We start from the raw sequence: 24,631 nt of genomic DNA on the forward strand, positions 1-24,631 counted from the left end.
AAAGTGGTCGCAAACTCGATGGAGTAACGAAGTAGTCGTAAAATAAGTAGCAAACTCGTCAAAAAACCCGTCGCCACATCGTCGCAAGAGAGTATCAAATTAGTCATGAGAGCTTTGAGTTGCATTTCATCGCAAATACACGGTTTATAGTGACTTTCTTGTATCAATCACAAACCAATATTCTTGAATTCTGAACTTTATGTCCAACTACGTTAGTTAAATAGATATATCCTAGATTCCTAGTATAAACTATATCTCCCATTTTAAGAGGATAAAACAATCATTTGGTAGGTTTGTTACATAAATTGGGAACATGAGAGTTAGATCGTGAATGCTCTGATACCATAACAAGTTCTTCTTCTCCAACTCGTAACAAACTCAACAAGGTGAGGTAGAAGGAAGAAGAAGACTCAAAAACATATTCATTCTCATTAACTGTAAAGTGTACAGTATTGTTTGTTTATATACAAGATACTTCTAAATGCTAACATAAGCCTTATTTAAGTTAGCTACAACAATATATATGTGCTAACATGCACCTGTGTACAAACCATATATGTGATAGAGGGCTATATTAATCGATCACACAAATTTGTACTTCAACACTTCAGACGTTTTCTCGACTTGTTAAAAATGCCACATGTATTAGCGGATTCGGTGGAATTAACTTCGTAACTTGCGCATCAAGTTTCAATCTCCGTGATCACTTAACGTGATACGATTGCGATTGTATATTAATTGTAATTAGATATTTTGAGATCTCCTTCTCGTGTATAAAGGATTGGAATACAACATCGAATGGAAGGACACATAAACTTATTCTTTATGGTATCAGAGCAAAAGATAATATTGCCTTTTCTTTTCTTTTTCTGAAACTAATCGATCTCGACAATGACCACCACCAACGATGGATCAACTCCACCGACGAACCCGACCCCGATCCCGAACCCGACAGCAACAACGATTTCGACGATAACAACAACGGAGGTCCGACGTACCATATCTCCGTACGATCTAACGGCGGCTGACAATCCTGAAGCGGTGATTTCGCATCCCTTACTCACGGGTACGAACTACGATGAATGGTCTTGCGGTATGAAGACAGCATTGTGCTTACGAAAGAAATTTGGGTTTCTCAACGATGTTATCCCACGACCCGATGAAGGCTCTCCCGACCTTGAGGACTGGTGGACAATCCAAGCGTTGCTTGTGTCATGGATCAAGATGTCCATCAATCCAGTTATGCGCTCTAACATCTCTCATCGAGATGTTGCGAAGGACCTGTGGGACCACTTGAAAAAGAGATTTTCGGTGACCAATGGACTAAGGGTTCAACAAATCAAGGCGGATCTTGCCGGCTGTAAACAAAGGGGTCTCACTATTGAGGCTTACTTTGGAAAATTAACATGTATTTGGGACAGCATGGCAAGCTATCGTCCTCTTCGCCTTTGTAAGTGTGGGAAGTGTGAGTACGATCTTGGCACGCTTCAGGAAAGAGAATGTGAAGAAGATAAGGTACATCAATTTTTGTTTGGACTTGATGATACTCTTTACCGAACGGTACGCTCGAGCTTAGTCTCACGTATTCCGATCCAACCTTTGGAGGAGGTTTACAATATTGTTCATCAGGAGGAAGATCTGTTACGAAACGGTGCCAATAGTCGTGAGGAAACAGCTGAGATCTGTGCCTTTGCTGTTCAAGCAGTACAACGTGTTCGTTGAGAAGAACATGACAAACATGTCATGTGTACGCATTGTAACCGTACTGGTCACTCAAGCGAGAGTTGCTACGGCATCATTGGATACCCGGAGTGGTGGGGAAATCGACCACGTACTCGAGCATCACCAAGTCAAGGTCATGGACGTGGAGGTTCCCATGGCAGTATGGGACGTGGACGTGCTATGACATTTGCCAATGTTGTTCAGGTCGCCACTCCTACAAGCTCCGCGAATGCTAACTATGTTGTTACGTATAATGATCGTGACAAAGTGCAAGTCAGCGATGCTCAGTGGAGGGCCATTAAAAACCTTCTCAATGCCGGCAAACCCAACGATTCTGAAAAATTAACGGGTACGTGTTTTCTTCCTTTTTGGATTCTTGATATGGGTGCCTCCCATCATTTAACCGACCGTCTAGATATCTTAACAGATGTTAGAGATATGGCTCCGGTTGGGGTTGTGTTAGCGGATGGTAGAGAACGTATTTCGATGAAAGAAGGTTCTGTTAGGCTTGGTCCAAACTTGCTCCTACGATCTGTTTATTATGTTGAGGAATTTCAATCTGAGTTGATTTCGTAGAGTCAGTTGATGGATGAGAACCAATGCGTTGTCCAGTTTGCTGATCACTTCCTTGTTGTTCAGGACCGTGCTTTGAGGACGGTGACAGGAGTTGGTAAGCGTTTGGGAAGGACTTTTCACTTTAGAAGCTTGGAGTATGCTGCATCCGTTGATATAAGTGATGAGAAGTCCTTTGAGCTCTGGCACAACCGCATGGGTCATCCAGCTGCTAAACAAACACTGTTGAGTTTTTCGATTAATGAGAATAAAACGACTAAGATTTTCGAATTGATTCAATACGATTTATGGGGACCGTATAGGACTCCCACTTATTCTGGTGCACGGTTCTTTCTCACTATCGTAGATGATTACTCGAGAGGTGTGTGGATACATTTGTTGAATGATAAATCAGAGGCTCCAACTCAGCTAAAGAATTTCTTAGCGATGACAACACGACATTTCAACATACCGGTTCAAAAGATACGAAGTGATAATGGGTCTGAGTTTGTTTGTTTGCGTGACTTCTTCACATCTCTTGGCATAATACATGAAACGTCTTGCGTTGGTACTCCGCAACAGAATGGGTGAGCTAAGAGGAAGAATCGGCATATTCTGAACATTGCTCGAGCCTTACGGTTTCAAGCTAACTTACCCATGGAGTTTTGGGGCGAATGTGTTCTTACGGCGGGTTATTTAATACACAGGACACAACGCTCAGTTCTTCAGGGTTCTACTCCTTGTGAGCGCTTGTACAATGCCAAACCTTCCTACGCACATCTCCGAGTCTTTGGCAGTCTGGTGTTATGCTCATGATCAGTCTCACAAGGGTGACAAGTTTGCGTCTCAGAGCCGTAGGTGTGTTTTCATGGGTTATCCATATGGGAAAAAGGTTGGCGGCTATATGATCTTGAAAAAGCTCAGTTCTTTGTTTCACTCGATGTTGAGTTCAGTGAAACAGAGTTCCCATATGCCTTTGTTCATGCCGACGAACCAGAGGAAGAAATGGCTATGTCGCCGTACTTAACCTCTTTGTTTCACAAGGAAGAGGATGCAAATCGGGTGGGCCGTTCACAAGCTTCTAATTTAGTTGGGCCTGTCACTTATGACCCACCTGTTATTGGGCTCGTGCCAAACCCACCTTTTATTGGACCTTTACCAAATCCATCCCCTTTGCCCTTCCTTTCTCACGATCATTGCGACACGATACTGACGATACCTCAGGACACACGCCGGCACACCGACGTACAAGCTCCGACGACACAGCCATCGGTTGTGGCTTCGGTTCCTGTGGAGCCAGAACGGCTGGGTAGAGGTCAACGACCGAAAACAAGATCGGTCAAACTCAAAGATTTTATCGTCAATACAAGTTCCAATTCCACACCTTCAACCGATGCCTCGACATTTCACTACCCGGTGGCTAATTATGTAGATTGTGAACGATTTTTTCCACAACATAAGGCATTTTTAGCTGCAATTACGTCTTATGTCGTGCCCAAATCATTCCAACAAGCCTCTAAAGATGAACGGTGGAACAAGGCCATGTCAACTGAGATTGAGGGTCACGAATGCAATCGCTCTTTCACGATTGAAGATTTGTCCACAGGGAAGAAGGCAATTGGATGTAAGTGGGTCTATACGCTTAAATATCAGTCGGAAGGAACTCTAGAACGACACAAAGCCAGATTAGTCGCGCTTGGCAACAAACAAGTTGAAGGTATCGACTATAACAAAACGTTTGCACCAGTCGCAAAAATGGGGACTGTACAATTGTTCTTGGACACGACTGTCAAATGTAAGTGGGATATTCATCAAATGGATGTTCATCATGCGTTTCTTCACGGAGATCTCGATGAGGAAATTTATATGCAGTTGCCACCGGGGTTCAAAGCCTCAAGTCTGACAAAGGTATGTCGTCTACGAAAGTCCATTTACGGTTTGAAACAGAATTCCCGATGTTGGTTTGCCAAGTTGACCACTTCTTTGAAAGAATATGGCTTTGAACAGAGTTTGTCTGATTACTTGCTGTTTACACTCGATACCAAGGGAAATCAGATTCATGTTTTAATTTATGTGGATGATCTGATTATTACTGGTAGTACTGGCCAAGTTATGGAAACGTTGAAGGCCTATCTATCTTGTTGTTTCCATATGAAGGATTTGGGACCCTTGAAGTACTTCCTGGGTATTGAAGTGGCCAGAAGTTCCTCTGGCATGTATCTTAGTCAGCGTAACTACGCTCTTGATATTATCTCTGACGTCGGCTTACTTGGTGCGAGGCCAGTTGCGTTTCCACTTGAATCGACTCATCAGCTTGCTATTTCGACCTCCCCTCTTCTCCAACAACCGGCCCAATATCGCCATCTCATTGGTCGCCTCATCTACTTAGCTGTCAATAGACCTGATTTGGCTTATTGTGTCCACTTCCTAGCACAGTTTATGCAACACCCACGCAAAGATCATTGGGAAGCCGCACTCCGTGTGGTTTGTTACTTGAAGAATAACCCAGGTCAGGGCATCCTTTTACGATCAGACACACCATTTCAGCTCACTTGATGGTGTGACAGCGACTACTCCAGCTGCCCTCTCACGCGTCGTTCGGTTACTGGGTATTTCATACAATTGGGTGGGTCTCCTATCTCCTGGAAAACGAAGAAGTAGAAGACTGTAAGTCGCTCATCCGTAGAGGCAGAGTACCGAGCGATGGCACACTTGACTCAAGAACTGATCTGGCTAAAGCGGATTCTGCAGTCTGTAGGGGTCTCCCACAAAGCTTCAATGCTAGTCCATTGTGATAGTTAGGCCGCGATACACATCGCTCACAATCCCGTTTTCCATGAGCGCACAAAACATGTGGAAGTGGACTGTCATTTTGTAAGAGATGAAGTTGTACAGAGAAACATTTGCCTGCTTCACGTATCTAGTCACTTGCTACTGATCGATATCTTCACCAAGCCTTTGGGTACACATGAGTTCACGCAGTTCCGTTTCAAGATGGGCATAGAGGACCTGCACGCTCCAACTTGCGGGGCGGGGGGGGAAGGGGGAATAATGTAATATAATTAGTTTTGATTTTAAGTAATTTAAAATAGATCTAATTGATGGATAGAAATATATGACAATTTTGGTGAACATGTTAAAGAATAAGTTTGTGTGTCCTTCCATTCGATGTTGTATTCCAATCTTTTATATAGGAAAAGGAGATCTCAAAATATTTAATTACAATTAATATACAATCGCAGTCGTATCACCGAAGATTGAAACTTGATGAGCAAGTTACGGAGTTCATTCCACCGAAATTATGCTTGGTTACATTTAAAATAAAACACACAATAACTAGATTTTTAGAGATTTATTTATCGTAATATGTTTTATCTGTATGCTTTGTTTTTCTTTCTTTCTAACATTGATTGTCTCTACCTACCCATCAAACAACTCCTCACAATGGTAATAGTTCTTCTTTTTGATAAAAAAAAATGGCATAAGTTGGAATTCTATATATTCCGATTAATTCTCGCAATCTTGAATTTTTTTTGAAAATGCAATGTAGTTTCTTAAAAAAAAAAAAAACTAAACCCACTGCCTTTATATTCACTATTTCATTCAGCATTAAATGGGATCGGCCATTAGGGAGAGGATAATGGACCAATCAATCATTGAAAGCTTTTGGACTTTCGGTTTTCTTCAGCGGCGCAAAGGCATAATGGCGACGAATGATTGTTTGTCGTCTTCAGATGTTTGCTTTCTTCAATTTGTAAATATATCTAACTACTATCAATGAAAATGACAGAATTTAGAATAAATTAACAAACAATCTTATATAAAATTGAAAAAGTAACTTTTTTTTTTATTTCTTTAGCAAAATAACATAAGTTCTACTACTTCCAATATATATGGCATATATATATGCGATATCATGCGTTTAAAATGAATAACATAGAATTCTATCGTTTATACATTATTTTATCGTATTATATATTAAGCTTTTTTTTTTGGGTAAGATTTTCCTATATTTATCAGTCGTTTAACGAGAGTTATTTCAAATGAGAACATAGTTTTATCCAGTTACACTTAAGGGTTCTTGGTTTATGCATGCTTGTTTCTGCGTAGGTGAATGCTTAGTTTATGCTGAGGTCGTTACAACAAATAATACCATACTACTACCAATTTGATGATTAATTTGGGATTTGTTATTTTTTAAGTCTCAGGACTGCAGACTGCTCATAAAGAATTAGGAACTACCCGACAAAAGTAATCATGGCATTAAGAAGTAAACGGAAATTAGTATTAATCATGAATCATGCGGTTGGATATCCACATAATAGTATTGTTTATATGATGTTTTACAAACACACTCGGATACCATGCATGGGCTTTGATAAATAGTAGTATATGAATACGGTTTTTGCAACAATATGACCCACTCTTTATACACAAGGAATTTGGTACTTTACCTCCAATGAAAATGACCCTTCACCATCGTAGATTAATTGAACTTTTCTTGGCTTTATTTTGTACGTCTTACCACTAAGATCTCAAAATACAATTATAGCCAAAATGTGATCTCTTTTTCCGTAGAGATAAGACTAGCGTATGAATGTATGATTACGAATTAAGGATCTATTACATAACAAATCCATACTGAGAGGCTGAGAGCAAACCTTTACCCTACAAAGTCGATATTGGTATATTTTTTCCTGGGATACTAAATTATAGAATATAATTTACTAAGAAAAAAATGCGTATACATAGAGAATCATCAGATGAACTATGTCTAAAACCTCACTATGTCCATACTACAGCCCTTAGAAAATGGATACGTACTGAGGCCGACAGAAGTAGCTTGCACAAAAGCAAAGGAAATTTCTATAGAAGTGTAATTTGCTAGTCAATGTTCCACAAAAGCTTACATATGAACAGTTAGATGTAAAAGTTGGAGATATTACTCATTAAATATATATATATATATTGATGGTGATTGACTGATTGCTCTTAATTAGTAGTAAGCAAAATAGCTTTGTTAACTTAACTATTCCGGAACAACTACTAGGAAGAGGAAACAAAAGCCCAACCAAAGTAATCCAGACGACGTCCCATTATGATAAAAAGAAAAGAAACCAGTTTTGTGACTATAAATAAGAAACCGAACAATGAAACAAAGTGAAGGCAAACACGAAACCAATCCAAGTCTTCTTCAAGTATGCCGGTACGCCACACCCTGCCCATGAATGAATTTCGCATTGTTTTCACTATAAACTTCTGTCTCCTTCTCAAGTCTGCCCAATGTTAATCTCAAATTAATTAATAAATCGATTAATTAGTTTGGTTTTGTTTAGTAAAAAAAAAAAAAAGAGAAAATGGAAATTACGCGAGGGAGATGGTCTTGTTGAGTGTAGAAGCAGAGAGAAAAGAAGAAGCGTCTAAATACAACAGCTCTCCTTTCACTCTCTCTTCTATTTTTCGATCCATTTCCTTAACTTCAAACTCAAACTCTTGGTCTGATGCCATAACCCATCCCCATGTGTCCGCAAATGATGGTACATGTGCTGTGTAAGCCTTCACGTCTGTTTCATTCAAATCATCAAAATCCACCCAACCAATATTTTTACACGAAATTAAACCAAAAAAAAAAAAAGACTTACACTTGAATACTTGTTTCAAGGTGTTGTAGATTGATGTGAAGACCTCTTTATGAGTGAATATTCCTGCTGGTCCAGCCTATTTTTTTTTTTATAAAAAGAACAAGAATTAGGTAACGTTAACATATCAAAATAGAGTTTTCAATAATCTTTCTCCTGAAATTATAAATATTTACAAAATAAATACAAATACCTGGGTCACAAAAATGCCATTGGGGCTAAGCTTAGGTTTAACGATATTTTGATAGAATGATTTGGTGTAGAGCTGATAACATGGTCCACCTTCTACCGGGTCAGCTAAATCTCCCACTATTATATCAAATTTCTCTTCTCGTTTCTCCAATTCAACCCTTTTCCATTTTAACAGTTTCACAGTCAATTTTTAAACAGAGAGAATTTAAAGTCATATATTGTATAACACTTTTTTTCATTTGCTTATTTTGTTGACGTTTCCTTACTTTGCATCTTTGATCACAAGTTCAAGCTTCTTGTCACAGAAAGCTTCAGTGTTAATAGTTAGAAATCTCTTGCAAAAATCAACAACTTCCTGCATATAAGTCATTTGTTTGTTTAAGAATGAATGTGTAATTCCGGTGTAATACAACAAGAAATAAGATGATGTTATAACCTGATCAATATCACACATGACAACTTTCTCGATCGTCTTATGTTTTAGTATTTCTCTTGCAGCAGAGCCTTCACCTCCTCCCATAATAAACACTGTCTCCGGGCTAATCATAGAGCAATGGTCAAGTAATTTAGTAACTTTTCAATTCGCAAAAAAATAATAAAAATAAAACAACATCTGTATTCTTCTTACGTTTCAAGTTTCCTATAGTATTTGATATATGGTACTTCTTTATGCTAATCTTGATTTGTGAATTGTGGTACTTAAGCATGTGTTATAAGCAAGTCGATATAATTACTTGTGGTAATTTTGAACACGAACAAGTAAATTAAAGTAAAACTATAGCCCACTTAAGGTTTTTATGCATAGTGCAGTGTACAAATATAAACTAAAGTGCAAGAAAATGTACGTTTCATAAAGAAAAACAAAAATATAAGTGAAACATACTTGGGGTGGAAAAGGAGAGCCGGGTGGATCAAGCATTCATGGTAGATAAACTCATCCCTCTCTGCACTTTGCATTTTCCCATCAATCACAAGAACCTGCTTAAGAATTATCTATATCATTAACTAATGAAAATTACACAAAAGTATAAACAACTTCAGAATGATTATACTTTTTGACAACAAAAGAAAAAGAAACTTCAAATTTTTTTTTCATGATAAATTTGTTGAAGAAAATGTACCTTTCCAAACCGTTTGGTGTCTAAGAGAGCAATGTCTTGGTACTCACTAGTTCCTTGATGGAGAACACTGCCGAGAACAAAAAAAAAAAAAAAAAAAAAAAAAAAAAACGATAAAGATCTGAGAAAAATCAAAATTTAGGGAACCCAAAGTTGAGACGAATAAAATCAAGAAAAAAAACCTGTTGAGGGCAAAAGACCACTTGATATCATCATCGATGATTTCCTCGTACCAATGGCAGTCATTCTGGTTAGGGTGGAGAGTTTGATTTGATGATGTGTTTTTGTGAGTATCTACGGTTTTTTCCATATTCAACTTCACAAACAGAGCACAATGGAGAGGTATAGTTTGGTGATAGTTCTAATGTTTCATGATGGAATATCCGGGAGACACAGTCCTTTTAATATATAGACTTGAAAACTCAAGCTCTTTTTGATAACTAGCTAAAAAGAATCTTACAAAACTCAAGACTTTTTAATTTGTAAGAACAAGAATCTTCATCTTTTTATATTTCCTACAAAGAGTTTTGATTTTATATGTAAATAAAGGGACATTTGTTTTTTACTTTGCTTTACTCTTATAGATTCTCTCATTAATTATAGCCATATTGGTGTTTAGTTGATTTATATCCCTTTACACAATGACATCATTAAATATTAATGTTCTTTTTTAAAAATTAACAGAATTTGTTTGTTTTTTGGGTATATATAATTTCTACATTCACATATGAAATCCTGAATAAAATATGATGTGGTTTAAAAATATTGTTTCTCTTTCATGTATGCAAAAAATAACTTATAAACAAATGTCTCTATATAAACCAATAAATATGATTATAATACATCATTTAATGTTTAGTTATGTGTTTTGTCATTTTTGATTTCAAATTAGAATCTACTTGTATTAATGAAATAAAAAGTTTTAGATTTAATAAATTAACATATATATAGCTACATTACAAATTGTACCAAGAAAAAGAATTGAAATGTGATGTGGGGGCTAAACACTGCTTTACAATCTAATACTTTTTAAAGAAAATTTGGAACTTGGATTGGCTTTTTAATATCTTTTGATTTTTTTTTTTTTTTTTTAGTTGGAAATAAGTGTCCAACAAATAAAAAAAAAATGAGAAAAAATCCAATGGAACCGGGTTTAATTTTGGAGCTTTTGGATATCCTAAGTGACCATACGTGTCAATTTCTCTTTGGTTGGGGTAAGTGTATGCGACCAAAAAAAAAGAAAAGGAAGTTCCGCCCACGACGAACGACGATTCTAATCCTTTTGATCCAATCGGAAGCAAACGGGGGAGTTTCCTTAGGGGTCGGTCGTCCGAGTCTTCTATCTGCCTGTGAACATCATCTCCACCGACGCGATCGAATTGGATCTGAGAGCAGAAGTCTGTAGGTCTTAGTGTGTTCACCTACGAAGGTTTCTGATTTTATACATATATGCCTCTCTCTCTCTGTGATTTCTTTTACATTAAGAAAGCGTCGATTCAGAACACAAGTGATGCATCAAAGTGGGATTATTCAGACGCTAGAAATCTCAATTTTTTTGGTCAGCAAAACTAGCTTTGGGTATTGTAAGAATATTCCAAATTACTCATGATTTGATTATACACTCCAAAATTGCCAATTAGGGTTCATAATAATAATATTGGCTTATGTAGGTTGGTTTTTATTAGTGTCTGTGATATGATACTTTGTTGTTAGGAATTATTGTCTACCCAACGAAAAGTCAGATATGGTTTTTATCAGCATTGTCTCTGTCTTCTGATAATCGCTGCCAAATCTTCTAGGTGGAGATTTTATCCTCTCAGAATCCATTTGACAGAGACAATGTACGTAATTGATGTGGGAGTATTTCTTCCCAGAGAAAGAGCGACAGGTAAGTTTATATGAATGCTTTTTGGGTTAATTTTTTTTGTCCTGCAGGAAGTTTGGAAAATTTCGACAACAGCTAGATCAAAACGTGTAAAGAAAGGGTTGGCAGGTCATGAATCTTCTGGAACAACTAGCCACGCCATTTGAAGCATCTCGAATTAGTTCTGCATCTCTCTCTCTCTCTCTCTCTCTCTCTCTCTCTCTCTCTCTCTTCTTCTGCGATTGTGCAGTCACAAACCAATGCTGACTCTGTCCAAGTAGGCTTATAACCTTAGTCTGAATTCAAATTTTTAAATTTCTTCTCTATTATTCTTTCTTTTTTCTTTTTTTTTTCTTTCTGATTTTACTTGCATTCTCTTTGTAGAAATCCAATATCCTAGCTAAGCCTCAGATCTAGCACTGGTGGTTCAGCTCAGGAGTTGAGAAGAACATCTTCTTTCAATAGGAGCTGGGAAGAAAATGTGGCAGAATCCATAGCTAATGAACTCGTTCTGCAGGCCCACTCTTGCACAGTGTCATCTTCCTCTACAAGCTCACTCTGGCTGCTCTTCTCATGAAGAAAAGAAGGCTGGGAAATCACACGAGGAGAAGAAATCTAGGCGTAGAAAGATGATGGAGTTTCACAATATTAAAATTAGTCAGGTAATTAAGGTAATTTCTAAACCACTTTTAAGTTGTTTAGAGTGTGTTTTGTTTAGAGTGTGTGTCAAGTTACTTGTACACAAGTTTTAAAAGTTTAAATTTTAGACCCTGTGTTCTACTATTGGAGTGTCAAAACTAATAAACATGTATAAGTTTCTAACTTTTGTGATTTACATTTTTTTCCAATTATATTTATAGTTGGATTCCATAAATTGGATCTCACCATTGGAGATGCTCTACCGATCCAAGAGCCAAAGACCTAAAATATATGGAAACAAAACTCACGCACAAGTCAAATCTGATTTTTTTCTATTTTCTTTCTGCCCTTTTTTCCTAGGCTTTCTAATTTTATCTATTTTTTCCTTTTCTTTTATCTATTTTTTTTTTTAAATATATTATTGACTGATAAAGAGTCTGTTTAGACAGAGAAACTATAAGTTCTTACCCCAAAAAAAAAGAGAAACTTCAAGTAAATATGGAGGAACAAGGAGCTCTATTACGAGCCAGAAAATCTTTATACAGGCTTTACTTCAAAGGTTTGGTAATCGAGGAAACAACGGTATTATTGGCAGGATTTGGGGTTGCAATTTGCGGTGACAAGGATGATCTGGTTTTTGACATGAAGGGACCAATTCATGAGTACAGTTTTGGAGGCTGAGCTTATAGCATTGAAGTGCGGATTAAAAGAAGCTGTGAGTATGCAGATCAAAGATATCTCAATCTGCTGTGATGATGATCAGATTTTCGAACTGGTAAGTTGTCCTTGACTCACACGCCTTTGCTTCAATATCATAGTTGATGTTTTTTTCCACCTTGAATGCTTTTTTAGGTCATGGGGAGATCTACGCCGGAGCAAGAAAGCATCGCCCTGCTAATGCGTGATGTGCAAGGCATCAGAAAATATTTAAGGTCTAGCATCCCTGTCATGTTGACTCGAAATCACGCCAATTTTGCTTACGAATTTGCAATAGAAGCAATCATAGAGATGCCTGTGCCTGTGCCTGTGCCTGTGCCTGTGCCTGTGCCTGTGCCTGTGCCTGTGCCTGCTCAGAAAGAGAATTGCAGTATCTGTATGAAAGATGACATCAATGCTGATCAGATGTTTCATGTTGCTAAATGTGGTCATATGTTTTGTTCCGACTGTATGAGAAGTCATATAGAGGCGCGACTAGCTACGAGGTATAAAATGAGGTGTCCTGGTTATCGGTGCAAATCTCTGCTGACTTATGGAAGAGAAGTGGGAACAAATGATCAAAGATGACTTGATTCCTGTAACGAATAGAGTGTATTGCCCAAACCCTAGGTGCTCGGCTTTAATGTCGGTAGCCGACTTCTCTGGACTTATGGGAGTTAGGAGATCCTGTGTGAAATGCGGTGAACCATTTTGCATCAACTGCAAAGTTTCTTGGCATATTAACTTATCTTGCCGCCAGTACAAGAGGTTACATCCAAATCCTACAGAAAACGATGGAAAGCTAAGGGATCTAGCAGATGAGGAGCGCTGGCGTCAATGCCGAAAGTGTCAACACATGATTGAACGTTCTGATGGATGCCACAGCATGACTTGCAGGTATCATCATCTCTAGTCTCATCTCCTTTTGAATGTCATTTATATATCAACACAAATTACTTACTAAATTGCAGATGTGGACATAAATTTTGCTATCATTGTGGAGCCGATGCTGGACTTTGCCACCATGGTCATAACTTTCCTCGACCCAGGTTGAGGAACCCAACGCGGATGCACTTCTGTTTTGGTTTCTGTTAAGTGATCATTGATATTGTTTGTTATTTTAACACCAAGACATGTTTGATCGGCATGTCTTATTATATAAATGTTGATTTTCAAAGTTACTAACTTACAGTTATAGCTACACATTTATATTAATCTTTTTTACATATTATTAATACTTTTTTGTTATATATGTATATAACAAAAAATAATTAAAGTAGCTGTCAACATATTATTTATATTTACATATATTGGTGTTCGTAATAATATACATCTATGCATATAAGAATCTGTTGGGAGTCATCTCAAGTCTTTCAATATAAAAGATTATAAAAATTCACCAAAAAAAAATATATAAAAAATTATAAAATATCACGTTTTTATTTTTATTATGTAAAGCTTGCTTTTTAAAATTCATATGATTGCGAAACGGTTAAGTCTATAGATAAGATTTTAAAATTTGTGAAAATTTTAATTTTTATTAAAAATATATAATAAAGTATAAAATCTTAAAAATAAAAGGTTTACTGTTACTATTTCTTTAGATAACGAAAGAGAAAATAATATAATAAATTACTAATTTTAATAAAAAAATAATTGTAATTTATGTTTTTTTTTATGGAGCCAGAAAACCTTTGTACTTATTATTTCAAGGGTTTGGTAACCGAGATGATTACAAAAAAAAAAAAAAAAGAGAGAGAGAGAGAAATCACGCACAAGTAAAATCTGTTTTTTTTCTTTTTTTTTTTTTGCTAACAACAAGGAAAATCTTATAAAGATGATTTTTTGTTATTTCCTTATTTTACTAGGATTTCTACTTGTATTTATCTTCCTTTTTTTTAATAAATAATATGTACAAGCTCTATATTTTATATTGATTCATCATCATGCCGTCTCTTTAGAAAAAGAATCTTCAAGAAGACATGGAGGAAGAAGGCACCCTAGTACGAGCAGATGACCTAAAACCCGCCGGAAAACCTTTGTACAGGCTTTACTTTAAGGGTCTGGTAAACAGGGAACCAACAATGTTTTCGGCAGGATTTGGGGTTGCAATTTGCGGCGACAAGGATGATCTGTTGTTTGACATGGATAGACCAATTCATGACCGCTCCATTACACTTTTGGAGGCTGAGCTTATAGCATTGAAGGGCGGGTTAGAAAAAGCTGTGATTATGCAGATCAAACATATCTCAATCTGCTGTGATGATGATCAGATTTTCGAATTGGTACGTTTTATCTTGGCTCATACGCACCTTTGCTTTCAATATCATAGTTAATGTTTTCTTTGCCTTGAATGGTTTTTTTTAGGTCATGGGGAGATCAACGCCGGAGCGAGAAAGCACTGCCTTGCTATTGCGTGATATACAAGGCATAAGAAAATATTTGACGTCTAGCATCCCTGTTCTGTTGACTCAAGATCAAGTTAATATTGCCTACAAACTTGCAATAGAAGCAATATGTTCTTCTCATGTCATCATTCATAGGGCTGTTCAGAAATTAGAGACTTGCACTATCTGTTTGAACGATGACATCAATGCTGATCAGATGTTTCTTGTTGCTAAATGTGGTCATATGTTTTGTTCCGAATGTTTTAAACGACATATAGAGGTGGAACTACGTCAGAGAAGTCTGATAAGATGTCCTCAGTATCATCGTTGCTATTCTCTACTGACTTTTCGAAATTGTGTCAACATCTTGACACCTAAACTAAAAGAGATGTGGCAACAAAGGATCAAAGACGACTCGATTCCTGTAACGAATAGAGTTTACTGCCCAAACCCTAGGTGCTCGACTTTAATGTCCAAAACCGAGCTCTATGCACATATTGGAGTTCGGAGACGCTGTGTAAAATGCAGTGAACCTTTTTGCATCAGCTGCAAAGTCCCGTGGCATACTAACTTGTCGTGCAACGGTTACAAAAAGTTGCATCCAAATCCTACCATAGACGATGAAAAGCTCAAAAGACTAGCTAATAAGAAACTGTGGCGTCAGTGCAACAAGTGTCAACAAATGATTGAACTTTCTGATGGATGCGTCAGTGTACACTGCAGGTATATCATCATCACTAATCACATCTTGTTTACGATTTTGTTGATTTCGAAATTTATTTATGTATCAACACAAGTTACTTGATAATGGCAGATGTGGACATGAGTTTTGCTACCGGTGTGGAGCCGATGCTGGTGTTTGCCCTCATGGTCATAATTACTTTCCTCAACGAACGCTGACACTTTGGCGCTGCTGTTTTGTTTGCTTTTAGTGATAATTGCTATTGTTTTTATTTTCTAGTATTCGGTTTTGTCGCTTGTTTCCAAGAACTAATAACTGAAGAAAATTACAAATTCTCATATGATGATATATACAATCGAGTAGTAAAACCTGAAAGAGTAACCACAGTGTAGAGACTATTAAACAGTGTTGTAAATTGCGCTAGCCGCCAATTATGAGTTGGACTAGCGTCTAACGCCTAACACAATCGAGTAATAAACTTTGAAAGACTAACCACAATCGAGTAATAAACAGTATTGTAAATTGTCGCTAGACAATTCACTAGGCGGTGGATTATTCTTAAGCTAATCCCTTCAGACCGATTACTATTAAGCTAATCTCTTATTTCATGTACAATATATCTATTCTCATTCTCTTTCCCTTTTATAATCACAATCCGAAGTCTCTCAATAGTTGTTTCTATTGACCTTCCCGGCCGATGTTTATCGAAGTAGCCAATATGTTTTCTTAATATCGTTATCAAGGATTGGCCCCAATTGTTGTGGCGAATTGACGTTCTCTGGTTATCCACCTGACGTCTCTACTTTTCAATCTTAAAATCGATGGTTTGCTATGAATGTTAGGTCATGGGGAGATCCGCACCTGAGCAAGAAAACATTGCCTTGCTACTGCGTGATGTGCAAGGCATCAGAAAACATTAGCAAAGCTGTTCGAGTGACTCGAAATCAAGTTGAGTCTGCCTATAAACTTGGAATTGAAGCAATCTCATATAAGAACAAGATGGCTATGCCTGTTCTATTTCTTCACCCGATAAAGATAGATATGCCTACTCGGATTCATCCGAAAACGACTTGCCGTATCTGTTTCGACGATATCAATGATGATGAGATGTTTTATGTTCATCCATGTCGTCATATATTTTGTTCCGAATGTGTGAAACGACATATAGAGGTGAGACTATCGGAGGGATATAGGATGACATGTCCTCAGTACCTCTGCAGATCTGAGCTGATTTTAGGAAATTGTGTCAACTTTTTGACACCTAAACTAAAAGAGATGTGGCGACAAAGGGTGAGAGATGAATCGATTTCTGTAACGGATAGAGTTTATTGCCCGATCCCGACGTGCTCAGCTTTGATGTCAGTATCCGAGTTAGATCAAAGCACTGGCGTTACGAGATGCTGTGTCAAATGCGGTAAAGTTCCATGGCATAATAACTTATCATGCTGCGAGTACAAGACGTTACATCCAATGAGAAACTGTGGCGTCAATGCAGCAAGTGCCAACAAATGATTGAGCTTGCTAGACTGCTAGTGGATGCTTCGTCCTAATTTGCTCTTTGATTTTGATATTATGTATATAACAACACTTGTTTACTTGACGAGTGGCAGATGTGGGCATAAATTTTGCTACAAATGTGGAGCAGATGCTGGATATTGCTTTCATGGTCATGGCACTTACCATTTGGATCAACCACAAGCCCCACAAGGCCCAGATCAAATGCATATTGCTCGCATAGGTAGTGCTGCCATTTTTGTGTTGATACTCCACTTTATGTATGCATGGTAACAGTTTGTAGCATTGTTTTTGCCTTTTTGGTTTTTGATAAACCAATTAATTATCCTTCATTCCTTCCTATTCAGTACTAGGATTATGGATAAAAACAGTTTATCTCATATTTTTCATTTTTTTTTTGCAAAACCAATTTACAGAATAGAACACTATCAAGGGCCTGGCTTTGAGAAGGAAGTAATTAAGAATAGACTATTAAAGTAGGGATGGGTTATAAAATTTATTGCATTAAGTCTTACAAGCAGGCTTTTTAGCATTAATGTAACCTGAAACTGTACGAGCCAAACTTATAAAATAACATCCCACGAGATTCCAAGTAACAATTTAAGAGAAACATACCATTCCACGGCGAGATTCCGTGTGTTGTGAGATTTGAGACATTGAAAAACCTGAGATGTAAATCTCATTGTCCTAAGCTTAATACTCTTAACTCTCACTAGCCTCTCACTGGTTCTAAAACTCTCAAAATATAGAGTTATTCCCATTCAAATTACCCCAACGTACACAAATACAAGAAAAACGCCTTCTCTACTAAAGGCTTTTTTTTATTTTCAAGACCCTACAGGAGCCATGTCTTTACCTTTGGTTGCGGCGGTTGCAGCAGCTGCGGCGGCGGCAGCTGCGGCTGCGGCGGCTGCTGCAGCTGCTGATGATGCTGAGCTAGGGGTTGATGGAGGAACCGGGTTGCTTTGCTTCGCAACTACTTCTTGACGCTTTTGCAGCTGTGGAGAGTTGAGATCTGTAAGCATTTCTTTAATCTGCTTACCAGACAGAGTTTCATGCTGAAGCAAAGCATTCGCAAGGGCATGAAGCTCTTTGTTGTAAACCGTGAGGATGTTTTTCGCATTGTTGTAAGCCTTTTCCAAAAGAAGTTTCACTTCTCTCTCAATGAGAAGCCTCGTCTCAGTGCTCATGCTTTTACCATTGTCGTCGTAGTTATGTGCCACAAGACCAACCTCTTTGCTCATACCGAATTTCGTGACCATGGCTCTCGCGAGTTTAGTAGCCTGCTCGAGATCAGAAGAAGCACCTGAAGTTACCTCACTTTCCCCAAAAATCAACTCTTCAGCCACCCGGCCTCCCATGCAAACATCAAGCCGAGCAAGCATCTGTTTCCTAGAAATACTCGTCTCATCTTTATCCGGTAGTTGAGAAACCATGCCAAGAGCCATACCACGAGGCACAATGGTGGCTTTGTGGACTGGAAGAGCACCATCTGTGTGGATGGCAACAAGGGCATGACCACCTTCATGGAAAGCAGTCAGTTTTCTTGACTCGTCAGATATAACTGCAGATTTACGCTCACTTCCCATCATGATTCTATCTTTGGCAAACTCAAGATCAGACATTGTGACGTCTTTCGAACCGTCCATCGCAGCTTTAAGAGCAGCAACGTTGACCAGATTCGCCAAATCAGCACCAGAAAATCCAGGCGTTCCTCTAGCGATGATCATCAAGTCAACATCATCAGCCTTAAGTACCTGAAAACGCACAATGAAGACAGCCATAAGCAACAAACAGTTCAGATTTCTTGCCATTGATGCTATAAGAAATCAAACAGAGATGGCTTTACATAATTGATATCCTTCTTGTGGTTATTATAACACTTTCTCCCAACAGGATTTATACACTTCTCACTTATATATCCAAAGTACCAAACTGTTACTTATAACTAATGCTCTAGGGTCTACCTTTTACCTAATTTACTGAACAATTTCCGTACACAAGCTTACACCATTACCCAGAAACCAGAGCTCGTCTAATGCATAATGTGAAGTTACCTTCGACATGTGAGACTCCAAAATCTGGCGTCGACCTTCAACGTCTGGGTTAGGTACAACAATATGGCGATCAAACCTCCCAGGTCTAACCAGGGCCTTATCCAATGACTCTGGGAAATTTGTAGCTGCGACCACAATAATACCTTCATTCTGTTTAAACCCATCCAACTCAACAAGCATCTGGTTCAACGTCATCTTCATGTATTGCTGGTCCTTGGGATTACGACTTCCACCAATAGCATCTATTTCGTCGATAAATATAATACAAGGGGAGCACTTCTTTGCAGCACTAAAAAGATCCCTAACTCTTCTGGCTCCAACTCCAACAAACATCTCTTCAAATTCACTACCACTGCAGGAGAAGAAAGGCACTCCAGCTTCTCCGGCAATAGCTCTAGCAAGCATAGTTTTCCCTGTGCCAGGAGGACCGACAAGCAACACACCCTTGGGAAGCTTTCCGCCCAGACGAGTGAACCTCTGTAATAAAGATCAAAACAAAGAAAAAATAAGATGACAGAGTGAGGCCAAAGAACAAAACAGTACTAACTCTAAGAAAAAACTTTAGGGAATACAGATCAAACAGATGGATTTGAAGGTCCATATCATAACTTCACATGAATCATGCTTTAGAATTTATATTACTAGAAAAAAATTATATTCGAGTTTGACAAACACACTAGCACTGTGAATTTTACCTTGGGGTCACGCAGATAATGCACAATTTCCTCTAACTCAGCTTTTGCTTCATCAACACCCTTTACATCAGTAAATTTGGTGCTCGAATCCATACTAGGTTGCACTTCTTCGTGTAAACCAAGTCCTAACATATATTGAGCATACATTAATCAGAACAAAGTCATCCAATAGTGTTATTGCATCACTGAAGATAATACAACCATATTACCTTTGCCAATTCCTCTATCCTCGATAAGTGCTCCAATACCAGAAATGAGCAAAAACCCAACTGCAACAGTTCGGATTGTACTCCATAGCTGTTCTTTAAAGTGAGTCCTTTCAGTGGATATCGTATGGATTGGTGCAGCAGCAGTCCCAAGGACACCATCTTTTGTTGGTTTCCCTAAGTTTCTAAAAGCCCCCAGACCTCCAAAAGTTTCTTCCTCCCTTGAAGCACCAACAATACCTAAACGTAAACAATATAAATTGCATTATAAAAGCGGCATACAAACATTTTACCAAAATTGTATAGAGAAATGCCTCACAAGCTGCAAATACAAATATAAAAACTAAGGATAATATCCATTCATAATCAGAAGAGACGCATCTCCCTCCTTACCCACCTCTTTGCAATGTTCGTACCAGCTCACTTTGATCCAGCCTATCAACTTTGACCAATGCCTTAATGTATTCAGACAGCGCAGAGGCATTGGCATGCAAAGATGGTTGGCTTTCAAACATTCTGATAACAGCCTCAGGGTCATTTCTTCGATAAAGTTCTCTCAGATGTGCAACCTCATTAACTTCCTCTCTGTCACGCACTCTCCGAGCAAAGCTACCAACATAACTTGATTGAAATCTCGTTTGCGGTAAAGAAGCTCCAGCTACATAGATAAAACAACCAATTTACATATAAAAGAGGCTTCTAAACAGAATCCATCAACAACAAAAGTACTCATAGATACAATTAAAAAAAAGTACCTCTAGTAACTCCCACTCTGGGCAGTGAAGAGTAAGCTCTGACAAGTAAGCTTCTTAAACTGCTCAATTCACGTTCATGACTCGAAACCTGTCATAATAGATGAATAGAATCAATGGTAATAAAGTAAATTACTCAACCCTAAACTCAAAATAGCACTAGAGAACGCATGAAAACCAAAATCACTCAATAAAGGTGAAATCTTTTACTTAATTCTGAATCAAGACTAGAAATATTACATTCACAAAACTTGAAACTTTCTAATGCCAATTTCAAAATTAGGGTAAATTGGGTATTCAAATCAATCAAATAGCAATATCCCAGAGAGGGGAAATTACAAAAGACCATCTAAAATCCCAAAAGACTGAACATTTGGAGGCCAGAGAAGATTTAGAGCCTTAGGGTTTGCAAAAGATCATGTTTAGCTTCTGAATCACAAAGATCTTTTGATAAAACCCAATCAGAAAATGGTATCTAATTAGATCAAATCCACTAGAGTAGCAACCAAATTCGAAAAGCCTTTCCGTATTAAAATTGCATACGAATAGAGGAAAAAAAGAAGAGAAAAAGAGAAAAAAAAAAAAAAAAAAACCTTGGTGATGATGCGCCTCCAAGCCATCAATCAAATCTCTCCCTTTTCGTTGCGTCTTAAAATTGGTGTGAATGTCCGAAACTGAAACTTGCTCGATCTATATATATCGGATATATAAAAAAAAAGACTCTTTCTTCTTCGTGTTTGGGGAAGAAGAACCGTCTAATCTTATTACCTAAAGTCTTTAAAAAAAAAAAAAAAAAAAAAACACGCGTTCGTGAGAGACCTGTTTGGTTCTCGGGTCAGAGAGAAAATTGTGCAGCAGGTGAAGACACGCACGAGATATGTAGGTCGCCTTTGAAGCTAAATGACATAAACACCCTTGGGTCGAAACTCGCTATTTCATTTTATTGGGCTTTTCCTGGAGGCCCACGATTAAAAAGAAATTAAAGACCTATATAAATCTCATGATACTAAAAAAGGCCCATATGATAAAATGAAATTCTAGATAGGTAACGAAGTTTCTGGAACCCTTGTCTTTGTCGCCACGTGCTTAGACAAATGTCAAGGAAGAAGCTTTTTGATACAGTGAAAGAAGTAAATGATCTCTATATTGTCTTTGTCTCTAGAACCTTCTTCTCTCTCCCCTTTTATTAACTCATTTCTCTCTCCTCCACGCTTCATCTCTCATCAGATCAGCACAAACTTAACCCAAAAACCCCAGCTTCTAATTTTGGCAACACAACCCATATTGAGTATCTGCATTGGTGTGTGTCTCTAAACTCTAAAGGTTTCAAATTTGCAACTCTGTGGTATGGATTCGAGATAAGTAAGGGAGAGAAAAATGGAGCAACCGAAACTGGAAATGGAGGAGGAAACGGTGACGTTTGCCGGTTCTGCGGCTGCTTCGTCGTCGGTTGGATCATCTTCGTCTCCGAGACCAATGGAAGGGCTGAACGAAACAGGGCCACCGCCGTTTCTGACCAAGACTTACGAAATGGTGGAGGATCCGGCGACGGACACGGTGGTTTCTTGGAGCAATGGTCGTAACAGCTTTGTGGTGTGGGATTCTCATAAGTTCTCAACCACTCTCCTTCCTCGTTACTTCAAGCATAGCAATTTCTCAAGTTTTATCCGTCAGCTCAATACTTATGTAAGTATACCTCTTTGCTATGTTTTATCATCTTTCTTCTTCTTCTTCTTCTTCTTTTGTTGTTTCTAATCTCGATTTTGGATTTCTTTAGATGGGTTTACTATGAGTCTTCAGCTATAAAGGTTAGTTCTTTTAGCTTTTAAGCCACTAAAATTTCCATATGGGTCTCTGTAGAACTAATGAGTTAGTGGCTGTATCATTTAACATAAATCTGTTCAAGCCTCTGTTTTTGAAGTTCAAACTGTATCTAGAGATCTTTGATCCTCTGGTTCTGGTAGTAAAAATAGAATCTTCTTGAAATGTGAAATAAAGAGATTGCTTCAAGTTCAGTAGCTGATGGAGCTTTTCCTTTCTTGTGTTGATTGCAGGGATTCAGAAAGATTGATCCAGATAGGTGGGAATTTGCGAATGAAGGGTTTTTAGCAGGACAGAAGCATCTCTTAAAGAACATCAAACGAAGGAGAAACATGGGGTCGCAGAATGTGAACCAGCAAGGATCAGGATCTGGATCAGGGATGTCATGTGTTGAGGTTGGGCAATACGGGTTCGACGGGGAGGTAGAGAGGCTGAAGAGGGATCATAGTGTTCTTGTAGCTGAGGTTGTTAGGTTGAGACAGCAGCAACACAGCTCCAAGACTCAAGTTGCAGCGATGGAACAACGTTTGCTAGTTACAGAGAAGAGACAGCAGCAAATGATGACTTTCCTCGCCAAGGCATTGAACAATCCGAACTTTGTTCAGCAGTTTGCGTTGATGAGTAAAGAGAAGAAGAGTATGTTTGGTTTGGATGTCGGGAGGAAACGGAGGCTTACTTCTTCTCCAAGCTTGGGGACTGTGGAAGAGAGTCTGTTGCATGATCAGGGGTTTGATAGAATGAAGGATGATATGGAGACGTTACTCGCTGCAGCTATCGACAACGAGTCGTGTAACTTGATGCCTACTAAGGAGGAACAGTGTTTGGAGGCTATGAATGTGATGATGGAAGATGGTAATCTAGAGGTAGACTTGGATGTTAAAGTGGAAGATTTGGTTGGTTCACCTTTGGATTGGGACTGTCAAGATCTACATGACATGGTTGATCAAATGGGTTTTCTTGGTTCAGAACCTTGACTATACGGCTTAACACGTCTACTTTGTCTAAGTTGTGGAAATTGCTACCACTTTTATTTACAGGTTGGATTGTTTGTTTTCTTGGTTTTTACTCAATGAAGGCATTGAGTGTGGTTTGTTTTGTACATTTGTTTTCAATGAATAAAAACACTCTGATTTGGTTTTGACAGTTTAATTGTTATGTATGTCCTTCCCTCTTGAGAGACGAGCTGCGATTTGAGTATCAAGCTCCGTGTGTACTAACTATTAGTACTCACTGCGTTCAACATTTAGGAAAATATCTGAATTTAGTAGCGGTCTTTAAGCTTTGTTTAGCAATATACATATGTAAAGTGTCTTTCAATGTAATACTTCTAGTTTTGTCTCAACGGAAGGCATAGAGTATTGTTCTTGTACATTTTTCATGATCTGATGAATAAAATACTATTTTTTCTCGTTTTTTTTTGTCATTCTAGGTTGTTTAAATTAATAATCTGTTATACTTTTATTTTTATTTTGTTTTTAATACTTTACTAGTAAAATTCTTAAGTTTTTAATACTTTACTAGGATAGTATCCGCCTTAGGGTTATTTTTATTTTGTTTTTATTTTAATTATTTTAAAAGATAATTTTTATATATTGTTTGCAATAATAATAAAAAAATCAAAGCATGTGTTGATTGATTATTAATTTTGATTTTTTATTAACTTTAAAAGCATGATTTGTCAACATTAAAAGAAAATATAATATTTAAATAATAATAAAAATTTTTAATTGCAAAATATTAAAACCATACCATATAAATTTCATAATGAAATTCTCTAAAACATAATCTGCCTCAAACTCAAACCAAAAAATATTTCAATATTTACCTCTGTCGCATATTCAAAATCACATCATAGTTATGCTTATGTAGCATTAAAACTACGAGTAAATAAAAATAAAGAAACATGTTAACCTATCGGTTCCTAGTTTCAATCTCTTTATCAAAGAAACATCTTCATTATTCTTACTCCATCGTAAAGCATTTCGAACAAAGATATGTTCTTTACTCTTGTGGTTTTTTAGTCTATAGTTTAGTATTTGTAAAACTCTAACATCTCTTCTTCCAAAACAAAGATATGTATTTTACTCTAGTGGT

The 24,631-nt window shown here is 37.6% G+C and overlaps 5 protein-coding genes and 2 pseudogenes across 7 annotated transcripts; 5 read left to right on the top strand and 2 right to left on the bottom strand.

The window, feature by feature from the left end:
• Nucleotides 1–891: 891 nt before the first annotated feature.
• On the top strand, nucleotides 892–1,722 carry LOC147941867 (uncharacterized). Its single transcript, XM_087458669.1, has one exon. It carries the CDS (start codon nucleotides 892–894, stop codon nucleotides 1,720–1,722), a length of 831 nt encoding a protein of 276 aa, XP_087314795.1.
• A 5,494-nt stretch (nucleotides 1,723–7,216) lies between these two features.
• LOC104703138 (thermospermine synthase ACL5-like) lies at nucleotides 7,217–9,776 on the bottom strand. Its single transcript, XM_010419089.3, has 9 exons — nucleotides 9,406–9,776; nucleotides 9,227–9,293; nucleotides 8,989–9,083; nucleotides 8,542–8,644; nucleotides 8,372–8,460; nucleotides 8,107–8,263; nucleotides 7,917–7,992; nucleotides 7,643–7,838; nucleotides 7,217–7,550 (listed from the first exon to the last, which is right to left on the bottom strand). The coding sequence occupies exons 1-9, from the start codon at nucleotides 9,531–9,533 to the stop codon at nucleotides 7,469–7,471; spliced, it is 993 nt and encodes a 330-aa protein (XP_010417391.1). The 5' UTR covers nucleotides 9,534–9,776; the 3' UTR covers nucleotides 7,217–7,468.
• A 2,448-nt stretch (nucleotides 9,777–12,224) lies between these two features.
• LOC104703140 (E3 ubiquitin-protein ligase RSL1 pseudogene) lies at nucleotides 12,225–13,653 on the top strand (annotated as a pseudogene). Its single transcript, XR_015562023.1, has 3 exons — nucleotides 12,225–12,501; nucleotides 12,579–13,319; nucleotides 13,394–13,653. The product of XR_015562023.1 is annotated as an E3 ubiquitin-protein ligase RSL1 pseudogene (transcript).
• A 635-nt stretch (nucleotides 13,654–14,288) lies between these two features.
• On the top strand, nucleotides 14,289–15,839 carry LOC104703141 (E3 ubiquitin-protein ligase RSL1-like). The gene is made up of 3 exons (XM_087459749.1): nucleotides 14,289–14,707; nucleotides 14,790–15,532; nucleotides 15,624–15,839. The coding sequence occupies exons 1-3, from the start codon at nucleotides 14,405–14,407 to the stop codon at nucleotides 15,739–15,741; spliced, it is 1,164 nt and encodes a 387-aa protein (XP_087315875.1). The 5' UTR covers nucleotides 14,289–14,404; the 3' UTR covers nucleotides 15,742–15,839.
• Nucleotides 15,840–16,336: 497 nt separating this feature from the next.
• LOC147941868 (E3 ubiquitin-protein ligase RSL1 pseudogene) lies at nucleotides 16,337–17,279 on the top strand (annotated as a pseudogene).
• Nucleotides 17,280–17,477: 198 nt separating this feature from the next.
• LOC104703142 (ATP-dependent zinc metalloprotease FTSH 4, mitochondrial) lies at nucleotides 17,478–21,672 on the bottom strand. The gene is made up of 7 exons (XM_087459747.1): nucleotides 21,310–21,672; nucleotides 20,720–20,807; nucleotides 20,362–20,622; nucleotides 19,968–20,204; nucleotides 19,759–19,883; nucleotides 19,064–19,540; nucleotides 17,478–18,763 (listed from the first exon to the last, which is right to left on the bottom strand). Exons 1-7 carry the CDS (start codon nucleotides 21,334–21,336, stop codon nucleotides 17,834–17,836), a joined length of 2,145 nt encoding a protein of 714 aa, XP_087315873.1. The 5' UTR covers nucleotides 21,337–21,672; the 3' UTR covers nucleotides 17,478–17,833.
• A 164-nt stretch (nucleotides 21,673–21,836) lies between these two features.
• Nucleotides 21,837–23,680, top strand: LOC104703143 (heat stress transcription factor A-2). Of its 2 annotated transcripts, XM_010419095.3 has the most exons (3): nucleotides 21,840–22,402; nucleotides 22,494–22,524; nucleotides 22,771–23,680. In XM_010419095.3, exons 1-3 carry the CDS (start codon nucleotides 22,290–22,292, stop codon nucleotides 23,509–23,511), a joined length of 885 nt encoding a protein of 294 aa, XP_010417397.1. In that variant the 5' UTR covers nucleotides 21,840–22,289; the 3' UTR covers nucleotides 23,512–23,680. The 2 variants fall into 2 exon arrangements, with proteins under 2 accessions (XP_010417396.1, XP_010417397.1); XM_010419094.3 differs by lacking the exon at nucleotides 22,494–22,524 and having other exon boundaries at nucleotides 21,837–22,402.
• Nucleotides 23,681–24,631: the final 951 nt, after the last annotated feature.

Source organism: Camelina sativa, chromosome 7 (assembly GCF_030686135.1).
Source record: "Camelina sativa cultivar CO46 ecotype springtype chromosome 7, ASM3068613v1".
Lineage (NCBI taxonomy): Eukaryota > Viridiplantae > Streptophyta > Magnoliopsida > Brassicales > Brassicaceae > Camelina > Camelina sativa.